Source organism: Phacochoerus africanus, chromosome 7 (assembly GCF_016906955.1).
Source record: "Phacochoerus africanus isolate WHEZ1 chromosome 7, ROS_Pafr_v1, whole genome shotgun sequence".
NCBI lineage: Eukaryota > Metazoa > Chordata > Mammalia > Artiodactyla > Suidae > Phacochoerus > Phacochoerus africanus.
The window spans coordinates 74,336,558-74,350,577 of record NC_062550.1 but is presented as its reverse complement, the minus strand read 5'-3'; the positions used below and the strand labels follow the sequence as shown (position 1 = coordinate 74,350,577).

The 14,020-nt window shown below is 37.4% G+C and overlaps 1 protein-coding gene across 1 annotated transcript in view; it reads left to right on the top strand.

Moving 5' to 3' along the window:
• The window catches only part of CPNE8 (copine 8), a 266,575-nt gene that overhangs the window by 83,552 nt on the left and 169,003 nt on the right, over window positions 1-14,020 (top strand). Inside the window, exon 6 of the mRNA XM_047787960.1 lies at window positions 9,961-10,037. Within this exon, the coding sequence (XP_047643916.1) occupies window positions 9,961-10,037 (77 nt within the window). The remainder of the gene's footprint in view (window positions 1-9,960; window positions 10,038-14,020) is intronic.

Below are 14,020 nucleotides of genomic sequence, written 5' to 3'. Positions count from 1 at the left end.
AGACTCCTTGAGTTAACATAGTAATTTTTCTTCCATTCTCATTTCTTCTTTTTTTTTTTGTCTTTTGTCTTTTGTTGTTGTTGTTGCTATTTCTTGGGCCGCTCCCACGCTCCCACGGCATATGGAGGTTCCCAGGCTAGGGGTCCAATCGGAGCTGTAGCCACCGGCCTACGCCAGAGCCACAGCAACGCAGGATCCGAGAGCCGCGTCTGCAACCTACACCACAGCTCATGGCAACGCCGGATCGTTAACCCACTGAGCAAGGGCAGGGACCAAACCCGAAACCTCATGGTTCCTAGTCGGATTCGTTAACCACTGCGCCACGACGGGAACTCCCCATTCTCATTTCTGATAATTTTAAAAGGACCCCCTTTGCGGATGATTTTATTTGATTTCTAGTGCTTAAGGATCTTGGGTCAAATTCTTAAATTTTTGATACTATTAAGGAAAATGCAGATATAGTATAGAACTGCACCTTAGATTTCTAATATTGCAGATGAACGCAAGGTGAGTAGATAGAGGATAAGTCTAACTTTAATTGATTTTATTGGTGGGACAAGTTTTTAGCAGAGAAATATTATGTTCATGGGTGACTTATGGAATTCAGGGATGAAATCCTATAGATGATTTATCCATTTTATGATTCTCTAAGGAAATTGTGTTACATACTTCCATTTGCATAATTTAATTGTGTCAGCCAAGCCATTAATTAAAAGATTATTAACAGGCTCATAATTGGTATATCTAGGATTCTGCTTGGTGTTCTGGAACAGATGACATCAAAACTGGACTTCAAGTACTAAGTTTTCATACCACCAGGCAATCTAAAATGCATTTTTTTCCATTTGGTTTGTCTTAGAAGGTGCCCACTACAATTTTTATTTTATTATGTTAATTGCTCACTGGATTATTTGGCTACAAAATACCAGTCTTCAGTGAAGATACGTATGTTCTTTAATATATTTTCTAAATATCTCATATAGATCAGTTCTATTTGAAATCTTTATTTGAAAGTTAATAAATGTAACTAATAAATGTTAATAAGTTTTTTGAACCATGAAATGTGTTTTTTCATAGGAATAGATTCATAAGCAGGGAAAGATTTTTTTCATTAGAATATGTCGTTTTAACCCATATATAACTGTTTCATATGTTGGTGTGTCTGAAAGATAGCTATCGTACATAGAATATTACGAATGATGAGGAGAGAGGGATGGAATAATTTGGAAAGGTAGATAGGATTCAGATGATGTGGAGATATGTAGGCCGTGGTTAAAAATTTGGATTTTTTTTTTTTAATGAATTTCACTGGAGGATGATATGATCTGATTTATACATGTAAATAACAACTGGCAGCTAATGTGGCTAATGGGGTTGGGAAGCAAATCTGGAGTTAAGGAGACTGTTGGAGAAGGGCATTGAGAGGAAATAGCCACTGGTTGACCTGTAAGCTGGATCTGGCAATCAGAGACTCCTTACCCCCTTTGCCATCCTTGAAATGTGTGTCCTGTCCACCATATCCACTGATGTAGCTGCTTCAAGGACACAGACTTTCCAGAGTAAGGTGGTGGTGCTGAGGTCATCTGGATTGATTATATGACTCAACTCTGCTAAGGCCTCTAATTAAACTTTTAAGATTCTGAGAGGTGGGGCTAAAATCTCATCTTGTGGCCACCCAAGACAAGCCTTGTAAGTAAGTTACCTTGTTGCTTATTAAAACTGTCAATCTGGAGTGGTCTACCTTTTTCTTCAGTCTCTTTTGGTCCTCTCTGTATAGGGGGCAAATTTCAAGTTTCACCTAAGGAACTCCTGCTGTTGTGAACCAACAAAGATCCGATATAAGGGTGCTGTAAGTTAGCTAGATAAAGAAATTTGGTGAGTATAGCCCATGAAGTGGTAAGAAGTGGTCAGATCTGGAATATATTTGGGTGATATAGTTCCCAATGTAGTGGGTGTCAAGTATGAAGATAAGAGATGAAGTTAGAATGATTCCTAGGTTATTGGTGACAGCCACTGGATAAATACTGATATAGTTTATTGCAATGGGGTACATTGGAGAGGAAGAGATTGACGTGGTGGGGTGTAGATAGAAAAATCAAGTCAGGACAAGTTTATGTTGTTTGAGACCCCAGTTGAAGCACCCAACTGGAGATGTTGACTAGGCTATGTCTGGAGACTTGGAACTCAATAAAATTATATATTAAAAAAAAAGTATAAGTAGCGAAGACAGTATGCTAGAACCTTGGGGGATCTTCAGCATTTACAAATTTGGTGGGAAAAGCTTAGCCAGAATTACCATGTTCAAAGACTGATTGAGACATATCACTTCCAGTTCAAATTAATTCTCCAGTGGCTTCCCTCTATACTTAGAGAGAATTCAAAATCCATCATGGGCCCTCGGCTCCCTCATCTCCTTCCATTCTTTTCCTTGCACAATCTACTCTAGCCCCACTGGCCTTCTTGCTTTTCCTTAAACATCCCAAGTATCTTCTTGTCTTGGGAACTTTGTTCTTGCTTTTTTTGGAATACTTTTGTTCCAAATATTCACATGGTTCTGTCTCTTCCATGGAGTGGGCCTGCCCAACTGCCCTGTGAAAAAGAGCTCTTTGTGTTATCCTCTGATCCTTTTCAATAACAACTTTCTTATTCTGTGTAGCATCTTTATCAGATGATGAAAGGTAGCCTTATAAGCATATTCAAATTGAAGAATTTATGACTGATGCTTAATAAGTGGACTATGTTTCTATTTGTGTTTTCAGTATAGTGTTGCAGAATCTGTCTTAGACTTTAGGAAACATGCTTGAGGTAGGTGTGATGACAGTATCTTTGGCACTCATTAAGTTATATTAGGTGAGATTGTTTGCATGTAAAATGGCCCTTAAGGCTCAGTATTTTAATAATAATATTGTATAATAGTATTGTATTTATTACTTAATATTTCTGTAATATATATTAATTGATAGTAATATTAGTAAGTTTTCTAGTTATGTGGCTTGTCGACTGTCTCTTCATGTTTAGCAGCCGTGAGAATATTCACTTAAGTTTTTCTTAGCATATTACATTCCTCACATCTTTACTGATGAGAACTAGTGCCACAAAAAGTAATGGGCCCCTAGAAGATAAATATTTTCCATAAATTTGTTATAGTATTTGTGAATAGTGTAGCTTTATTTTTAATCTAAATACAGTGTGGTTCATAATTAGTAAATATGTATGTTGTGGGTAATTTTTAAAAATGGATTAGTTAGATCAATACCATTCAGTCATTGTTGAAAACTTAATTTTCTTTTCTTTGGTCTTTTTGCCTTTTCTAGGGCCGCTCCCAGAGCATATGGAGGTTCCCAGGATAGGGGTCTAATCGGAGCTATAGCCACTGGCCTACACCACAGCCACAGCAACACCAGATCTGAGCCATGTCTGTGACCTACACCATAGCTCATGGCAACACTGGATCCTTAACCCACTGAGCAAGGCCAGGGATCAAACCCACAACCTCATGGTTCCTAGTCGGATTCATTTCCGCTGCGCCATGATGGGAACTCCAAAGAACCATTCTTAGTTACCATAAATGATTGTGTATGGTGCATAATATAACTAAGTCACACTTCAGTCTCTAAAGTTGGTGATTAGTATGAATTAATAAATATAGAGGAAGTCAGCAATATTAGCAGGGTACCAGCAATAAAATATCAGTAAAAAATGCCAACAATAAAATTTCACAAGTTATACAAATTTCCTCATCAGGTTTTTTCCGCAATGGTTAAAATTTTGTAAAAGCAAGAAATGTTGTTTCATTTATTTTCTCTTGCTCTAACTGGCTTAGCATGCATGTGCTTAAGACAAGTTAAATGATCACAAAATGGGTAGGAGGAATAAGAGAAGGCAAATCATTACTCTTTCTTATTAAGAATGAATGATTAGGAAGGTCCTTCTGCGGCACAGTGGGTTAAGAATCCAACTGCAGCCGCTTGGGTCACTGTGGAGGCATGAGTTCCATTCAGTTCCTGGCTGGGAACTTCTATATGCTATGGGTGCAACTGTTTAAAAAAAAAAAAGAAGGAATGAATTATTAACTCCAGAACAGTTGCCTGTACCCAATTACTGTGCAGTATTAACACTTAGCTATCAATAAGCTCATTTGTCTTTTAAGTTATTAATTAGAAATACTATATTTTCGATGTTCATTGGACATTTTATAAAACTGGAAAGTCAATTAAAGATTATCTTTGTAAAGATTATGTTTGTAGGAAGAAGATGCTGCAGCACTGAATATTTATAAAATTGTATATTGTGATGCTAATAATAATCTACATGCATTGGTTAGCTTTGTTATAGTATAGAAATCAGATATTTTGTTTACCATTTCAGTGATCCTTGCATCCTGGTTCATTATATCATGTATAAAAAATGTCGTTCTACATATACATGTTTATATGTATACTAGTTAACATGTAAGATAACACATTTGGATTTTCTTTCCTTTTTTCTTTCTTTTTTTTTTTTTTTTGTCTTTTTGCCATTTCTAGGGCCACTCCTGCAGCATATGGAGGTTCCCAGGCTAGGGTTCCAATCCGAGCTGTAGCCACTGGCCTACGCCACAGCCACAGCAACATGGGATCCCAGCCGCGTCTGTGACCTACACCACAGCTCACTGCAACGCTAGATTTTTAACTCACTGAGCAAGGCCAGGGATTGAACCTGCAACCTCATGGTTCCTAGTCGGATTTGTTAACCACTGAGCCACGACGGGAACTCCAACACATTTGGATGTTCTAATGAGCATGTGTATTTTAGAAAACAAAATACATTATTTTATTCAGATAATCATAGTATCTCCAGTACTGGAATCTAGTGGCAAGTGGAAAGTTTTGAGTATGTAGTAATATTATTTTAACTCCAGGAAAGTAGGGAGAAGGGAGGCATATGATTATTAGACATTTAACCATGTTCCAAACATTTGTTCTAAGTGTTTTGCATTTATTATCTTACTTAGATCTCCCAACAATTTAGTTTGTAATTATTATTAAGTTCATTTTATATATTATGATACTGAGGCATAGGCATTAATAAATATTTCAGCCAGAATATAAACACAGGCAGTCTAAACTTGTACATCTCACTCTTTTGTTGTTGTTGTTGCTATCATTTTTTTAATAGTTATTTCCCCCAATATGATTTTTTTTTTCTACTGTACAACATGGTGGCCCAGTTACACTTACATGTCCACATTCTATTTTCGCACATTATCATGCTCCATCATAAGTGACTAGACATAGTTCCCAGTGAATTCTCACTCTTAAGGAGTATGTCATTCTGCTTTCCTAAATAAGGAAGTGAATAAATGTATGTATGTATGTATATAAAAAAATCTTTTGCCAAGAATATATAGGAATCATTAATACTGGTACCTAGCAATCAAGCATACAAACCAATGCACAAAACCAGTTAATTTACTGCAAAATAAATTACCTTTTTATATGTGTGGAATTATTAAAGCATGTAGCTTTGATGTAATTTTCATGAATATATATAAGCAGCTAGCTACAATATAACATAAATTGTAGATGGATAGAACTGATCAGTAAAATTGGTATGGGAGAGATAATAATTCTGAAGAAATTGGAATATATATATATATATATGTATACAATTAAAGTAGACATTCCTCTGGATATTAACAAGAAAGAGAAGAGAAACATAAGTGTGCAGTAATCAGCTGGAATCTGATAGTATAACAGTGCTCCCTTGCATTTGGAGCTGTGTTATGCTAGTAATAAAACTAGATTTATATTGTTGTGGGAATATTCCAAATACTTCCTCTGATTTGCTGATACCTTTTTTTAAACTACTTGTGCAATGTGAAGCATATTACTTTTATAATGCTTTGTATTGCTATGCTCTCTTTTTTTCCCTTGTGTTCTCCACTGCTCAGTGTTAATAAGCCTTTATTACCAGCATACTGGATTTAGGGTAGTGTCGGATACTTTTAAAGAGTGGTAGAATGCGTTTTATAGCCCAACAGTATGGCTCCATACATTTGAACAGATTTCAAAACTAAGTTCTACCTGTGTATTATTTAGATTATAAAATAATAAACACATTTAACAAATGTTCATTTATCCTATGGTCAGTTTTTTGAAAGCTTACTAGTTAATATGATTGAATAAACTGAAGCAATTCTCACCTGTCAGCCACTCGAAACTGGATTTGGTTTATGTGTGTTTTGAAGTTGTAGAAGGTACTTGGGTTTATTACTGAAAATTCTATCATGACCTAGTTGTAATGCCTCATCAACTGGAATAAAATGCTATAATAAACAACAAAACAATTTCTATCATAGCTTGTTTTTATATCTATTTTTATCTAATTACAGAACAAATACCTAAAAATACCCATTAAAGGGCACTAATTATATTGCCAGTATTGTGTAAAATGCATAGGAAATGTGGACCCTTGAGAGGACTAAAAAAATGGATTCAGTAGAGTTTCCAACACAAAAAGTAGTTGACAAATATTAAATATTATGTGCTAATTTTTTGCATTGTGAGTAGTAAATGTATTGCTTGATCAGGAATACATAAACACAGGCAGATGTAAAACAATTACACAAATGCCACAAATACTTAAGGGCAAAGAGTGCAATAACTGTAAAGATAATGTATATAGATGCACACCATATCTTTTTTGGTGCACATTTTATTGTTTTTATTATTTTGATACCTGAAAGGAAATCAAATGTTGTTTCTTTTTGTGATGACATATATGTGTTTTCTGTTTGCTAATATGTATCTAATATGGAACGCTCAGTATCTGTTTTGTTTTCTTGAGTTATTATAGCAATGAACACCTTTTACTGTGACTTGTTACTCCATTGGCCAAATCCATTTAATATGCAGTATGAGCTGCTGCCTATTGATACTAGTATCCTCAGAAAGGAGTTCTAGAATCCTCATGATTTTTTTGCTACTGACTCAGAGGAACAATGATGTATTCCAAATCGAAGTAAGCTCTTGGTGCCATGAGACTTAGAAAAACTTATGTTTGTTTTTTAAAAAATCATAAACACATTTGTAAAGTCTGTTATAAAATTGGGAAAGATATGTTCTTTTTAAGGATATTTAATTTAAATATGTTAAGACTTTACCTTAAGTCCTTTTGACTTACTTGAAAGCAAAACTTAAAATGATTTGCAGTTTTATGAAGGTACTGCCATTCTGTCAGTCAAGTCCCAAATCCAGATTTATTTTATGTTTTTCTCTCCCTCTCTCTACTGCCTCATCCCTACCTTGTACAAGTATAGCTCATACCAAATCCTGTTACTTTTCCATGCACTAGTCCCAACCACATGCTACAAGTTTTGCTTGGGCCTTAACTCTTTGCTTATTAACTACTGTAGCCTTTGATTGATCTGGCTTCCAGATTTGTCTTCACTCTTCAGCTTCAGTCCACTCTACAAATTAGTAGCTGGGTAATCTGAGTGCACTGTTCTAAGTGTGTCCAGGCATAGCTGAAAGCTTTGCAGTTGCTTCTGTATATCTTAAGGCACCATTTTTTCTTCTTCTTTTTTTTTTTTTGCTTGGCCAAGAAGGGCCCTCCACAGACTTGGTTCTTCCTCTCTTTTTGCCCTTTATTTGAGATTTTTGCCTTTTTTTTTTTTTTAAACATTCTTGCCTGTAACTCTGATCTCTTCTCTAAGACTCGAATTTTCCAGCTGTCTTCCCTCCATCATCTGATTCCTACCTGGGTCTCCAAGCTTGGGAAAATAATCCCATGATTCTCCTAGTCTACAGCAGTCTTTTTCTCTCATGAAACCAAGAGCAACTTTCCCTAAATAACATAGTTTTTTAGGCATTTAAATATTCTGTTCAGTAAAACTTAAAACAACATTTTCTTCGCTGTCGTTCCTCTCCCCATCCTTTTTAGGGCTTCTCCTGGGCCAGCTCACAGTACAGTTTAAGGGCTGTGAGCCCCCTTTCTCCTTTAGGACAGCTTGGAATTATACATAACTATGCTATAGAATGTGCCTCTCGGAGTTCCCGTCGTGGCCCAGTGGTTAAGAAATCCTACTAGGAACCATGAGGTTGATCCCTGGCCTTGCTCAGTGGGTTAAAGATCTGGCGTTGCTGTGAGCTGTGGTGTGGGTTGCAGACGCGGCTCGGATCCCACGTTGCTGTGGCTGTGGTGAGGCCGGTGGCTACAGCTCCGATTCGACCCCTAGCCTGGGAACCTCCATATGCTCTGGGAGCGGCCCAAGAAATGGCAAAAAGACACACATACAAAAAGAATGTTCCTCTCCCTGAACCACCGCTATATTTTCTTGACCCACATATCCAGATGGTGTTGGAATCCTTATTTTATTGACATGTGAAGTTGCACTGAATTTATGATATTTAAATTCTTAGGCGGTATTTCAGTCTTGACTCAGAATATCTGGGTTAGACTTGATTCAGCTATTTACTGACGCTTAAAACATGAAAGAAATAATCTCCTAGATGATTGGTTTCTTTATATGTGAAATTTGGCATTAGTAACAGACCTCTCATTTTGCAGGGTTATTCTGAATCCTAAAAATAATATCCATCTGCTGGCACATTAATAACTTTATATTGCATTATACTTAACCCATTTTTAGACACTTAATATGTCTAATATTATCTCATGCAATAACTCATTGAACGCTCAGAATAACTCTATGTGGGGGCTACTGCATGTGAGACTGAAGAGCTTAATAATTACCCCGGTCACAAGCGGTCAGTGGTGATACTGGAGTAGACATATGGCAGTGTGGCTATGGATCCTAGTTGTAGCTATGCCATCCCACTGGTTCTCTGTAAGTAGCACTGGACATGTTAGCCACCACTGCTCTGTGCTTTTCATGTTATGCTTTCTCAGCCAAAAGTTTAGTAGTTTCAGAGACATATCAAGTCAAGCCATTTGTGGATTCAAATCCTAGAACTTTTTCCCATTTTCATTTTAATTTAAAAAGGAAGAATTCAGGAGTTCCTGTCATGGCTCAGTGGTTAACGAACCTGACTAGCATCCATGAGGACATGGGTTCGATCTCTGGCCTTGCTCAGTGGGTTGAGGATCTGGTGTTGCCATGAGCTGTGGTGTAGGTCACAGACTCAGCTCAGATCCTGCGTGGCTGTGGCTGTGGCTGTGGCCAGCAGCTATGGCTGCAATTCGACCCCTAGCCTGGGAACCTCCATATGCTGCCAGTGTGGCTCTAAAAGACAAAAAAAAAAAAAAAGAGTTTGGAGTTCCTGTTGTGGCGCAGTGGAAACGAATCCAACTAGGAACCATGAGGTTGATGGTTCAATCCCTGGCCTCACTCAGTGGGTTAAGGATCTGGTGTTGCCATGAGCTGTGGTATAGGCTGCAGACATGGCTCAGATCCTGCGTGGCTGTGGCTGTGGTGTAGGCCGGCAGCTGTAGCTCTGATTCGTCCCCTAGCCTGGGAACCTCCGTATGCCGCGAGTGCAGCCCCAAAAAGAAGAAGAAAAAAAAAAAGACTTCCACTGTGGTACATTGGGTTAAGAATCTGACTGCAGTGAGTGGCTCAGGTCATTGCAGAGGCACAGGTTCACTCCCTGACCCAGTGCAGTGGGTTGTGTTGCCACAGCTGTGCCATAGATCATGGCTGCAGCTTGAACTCAGTCCCTGCCCTGGGAACTTCCATATGCTGCTGGTGCAGCCATAAAATTTTTTAAAAGGAAAAGAAAATAAATACAATGTCTAAACACTCACAATAACAAGCCCACTTAATGATTAAAAGGACCAAATGCTGTGCAAATTTAGGGGGCAATCACATGCTAAAATTAGTGCATTTTGACTTGATTTATTATTGGAAGTTAGAGAATTCAGTATTTCAGCAATGGAAGCAGTGCAAATATGGTGTACAAAATACTCTGTAAAGATAGTTTGGGAACTTACAAGCTTTAATCCTTTTATCTATTTTAGGACTTTCTGGGACAAGTGTTTTGTACATTGGGGGAGATTGTTGGTTCACAGGGAAGTCGCCTGGAAAAGCCAATAGTGTAAGTATTATTTTAATTTAGACAATGGCATTTTAACTCTTCCCTTTTCTATTTTGGCAGTTTTGAATTGATAAATACATGGTTGTAGACCAAAAGTGTGTTTTAAAATCTTGAGTTTTCTCTTCCAACGAATCATTTTGATATGTCTGTAAAGGATAATTTATATTTCAACTGTCATATGACACGCTACAAGATGTTCACAAAATCAAATGAGTACATTTAAACAAGAAAACGTGTTGTTTTCCTTTTGGTTGTGTTACCAAACCCAAGTTTGTGTGCCCATCGCACAGTGAGGCCAATCAACACTGAGTTTGGAGCAGAGAAAGGTTAATTGCAGGGCCTTGCAAGGAGATGGGTGGCTTGTGCTCCCAAAGCCTGAAACTCCTCGAAGGCTTTCAGCAAAGCCCTTACAAAGGCAAGGTGAGGGAGAGTGTGGTTAGTTGTTGCCAACTTCTTGGGGTGGGATCCTTTGTTCTTGCAGCTGACCACGTGGGTCAGGTCGTGGTCAGGTCACGATGTTCTTGTTATTCTCTGTTCAGGTCTGGTCATGGTCAGACTATCCTGTGTATTTCAAACTATAGGCAACATTCTGTTACAGAAGGTGTGGAGCATGACTAAGCACAGACAACAAAGCACAAAGGTTAAAATGAGGTTAAAATAAAAGGAACAGATCTAGTATGGAGTCAGATTTGTTCTTCCCTATTGTAGTGGTACTGTTAATTCAGAGATTAAGTACTCTTTGAAAAAGAGATTTTACTCCTTTGGGCCAGGGACTAATTGTAGCAACACCTTTTATGTTTAATAAATGCATTTTTGGTGACTGACATTTTAATAATTTTTACTACAAAATTCATCTGAAGAGAAAGCAATGTAAGTGTTAAGGAAAGGTGGCCACTAAGAATTATATTTTCCATATTCATATTCAGTTATGGGGCTCATGTTTAGTTTTCAGATCATTTGCATGGGATGATCTATTTTCTTAGTTTCATATAAGGCAGAAAAACCTAGATATTTTTCTTAATCCTTTCCTTGTCCTCCATCTTCCTCCCTAATTCTGAATTTTTTGGATTCGCTTAACTTTTTAAAAATCAAAAGATCTAGGAAGAATACCAAGGCCATTGCAGGGTGAACCACAATGTCTAAAAGTTTAGGGAGTTTTGAAGTCTATATTCACCAATATTTTAAGAATTTCAAACTCACAAAATAAATATGGCAAAACTCCACAACTCTATTCACTGTTGACATCAAACACTTAAAATGGCTATAGCATTATTCTCATATTCCCTGTCTAAAATGGAACTTTATAATTAGTGTGTTCTTCTTAGGCTAACAAGAAGTCTATGAATTCTAAATTCTTTTAGCTTAATTTTTTAGAAGATTATTACTGAATGTCAGTTTGAAAACTTTTGCATTCCAGCTACTTTTAAACAGTCTTTTCATGTATAATTTTTTTTAACATCATTGTAGAGTTGGGAGGTCTGTTTCAAATGTATTTATGCTCACTTTAATAAATCAATAAATAGTCTATAAAGCAAATATAAATGTTTTATTAATTATATATAATTCTTATTGCATCGTCTAGTAGTCTAGTGACTTAAGCTCACAAGCATTCTAGATTACTAAAGCAGCATTTTTTTGTTGTTGAAAAAATAATTAATATTATCTATACAGAAAACTCTTAAATTATGTAGAATTTTTCCCAGGAGAAAATCAGCATTATATTATTCTTGAAACATATTAAAAAGTTGATATGATGTTGGCTGGGGTATGTGGTGAATTGAATGTAGTGTAAGATATGCTCTTTGTTCAGCTAATCCAGCGATTCCTACTGGGCAAGACTAACAGAAACAAATTCATGCTACAGGGGGAAGGGTCCTAGAGTAATGAATTGCAGAATATGCCAGTGTAGTGGGTGTTTGCTGGCAGTAGAGTCGTAATCATTTTATATAATCAGAAAGGATGAAATGCTCTTCAGAATTTTCTAAGCTCCTTCTGAGGCTAGGGTAGCACAAAAGAGGCAAAGGCTTGGAGACCTTTTCAGACAACTTGGAGCTACTGTAACTATATGTTTTGCTTCATATATATGGTATTTGTAATTTAGGCAACTTTCTTTTGTATTTCTTGTAACTAATTATAATCTATATAATACATTAAATATAATTTATTATAATATATTGATATATTATAAATAATTAAATTAATATAATATATTAATTATAATCTATTACAGTTCTTGTAACTAATCTTTTACTCAGCCTTTGACATTGGTTAATCTTATCAGGCAAATAAACATTAACGGAGTTCCTGTCATGGCGCAGCAGAAATGAATACAGATCCAACTAGGAACCATGAGGTTTCGGGTTCCATCCCTGGCCTCGCTCAGTGGGTTAAGGATCTGGCATTGCCCTGAGCTGTGGTGTAGGTCGCAGACGCAGCTTGGATCCTGCATTGCTGTGGCTGTGGTGTATGCCGGCAGCTGTAACTCCTGTTGGACCCCTAGCCTGGGAACCTCTATATAATGTGGGTGCAGCCCTAAAAAGCAAAAAAAATAAATAAACATTAAGAAAAGGGCTTAACGGTAGCTTACTGTTGTAGCAATGGGAGATTTAAAAAAAATTAGTAGGTTTAACTAGGCAAGTCTTAGTACTAAATGAGTAATGAAATGTAGAACTTGAGTATAGCAGAAATGGGCTACAAAAAAAGACACAACAAACTATGAGAATTGCAGAATGGTGGGCCTATTACATGAGAAAATTAGATATTTGCGATAAAGAGAACAGAGGAAAGAGATGAGAGGGTTCTCAGGAGATTAACAACAATAGGACAGTAAAATTGAACGCATTTAGCTTGCTAGTGGAAGGATATTTTGGATTTATTAATCGAAGCATCAGGTAATATAATCATGTGCTCTCACCTGAGCAGTTACTCCAACCCAGGTGGTCACTAGATTGGAAACAAACAAAAAAACGTTTTGTAGTCACCCACCCTCTTGCTTGAGAGAATATTGTCTTGTATTAACAATTAGGGCTATGAGAGAGGCATGTAGAGAAAGGGGGGACATGTGGATTGAAGAACTAGGTCCATTGAACTAAGCATTCTCTAGGGCTCTTGAAGTTCAAGTGCTTTGAGAGAAGATGCAGCTTCTATTCAAATGGCATTTTACCTCCTTACCTCAACTTGAAATGGAAGGCAGTCTAAACCATTCATATTTTTTTGTTTGCAAAAGCATGGTTGGGTTGAGGAAGAGTGAAATGTTGCTTGCATGGAAGCTGTATCTGCCTGTAATGTAGAAGCAGCCCTTCATAGCAGCTGGTCCACTCAGTGGATGCTTTCAGATTCCACACGTGCTCTTGCTAACCCCTGATCAGTGGCATCTATTCACATGTACTCAATTTCTGAACCTATCTATTGGACAGATAGATGGTGGGGAGAGATGGGAAGGTTGAAAGACAGAATATTTCAGTGGAGGAGGGCCTGGCTTTGGAAGAAAGGATGAAGCCAGGTTCGTGCTGGAGCTGTTGCAGGGTCAGGGACGTGTTTTCTTCTCTGAAATTTGATGACAAACACAACTTCTAAAGATTTCTTGTTTTATCCCATAACATATAAACATCGTGGGATATATGAAAGCCTGACAGAAATGATGAAGTTGTTCATATTGGGCAAATAATATGTATTTAACATAAAGCTCTTACATCTGTTTCTCATAGTTTCTTTTGCTTTCTCCCACCCGACTCCTCCCTTGTGAACCTGCCCTGGCCGGAGCTTAGCTCCCTAGGGCAAAGGTCACCTTGCAGGATGATCACTAAACGTGTTTTTCATGGTCTGATCATCATGGTTGGAGGTAGACATAGAATGCGTATACTCTCCTGCAGCCCTTACCTTTGGCAATCTTGTTAAAGAGTTAGGGAATTTTGTCCTATCTGACTAGGTATAGGCTTTGGAATGGTGGCAGAGCACACCTCCTGAGGCAGATCATCCACCTG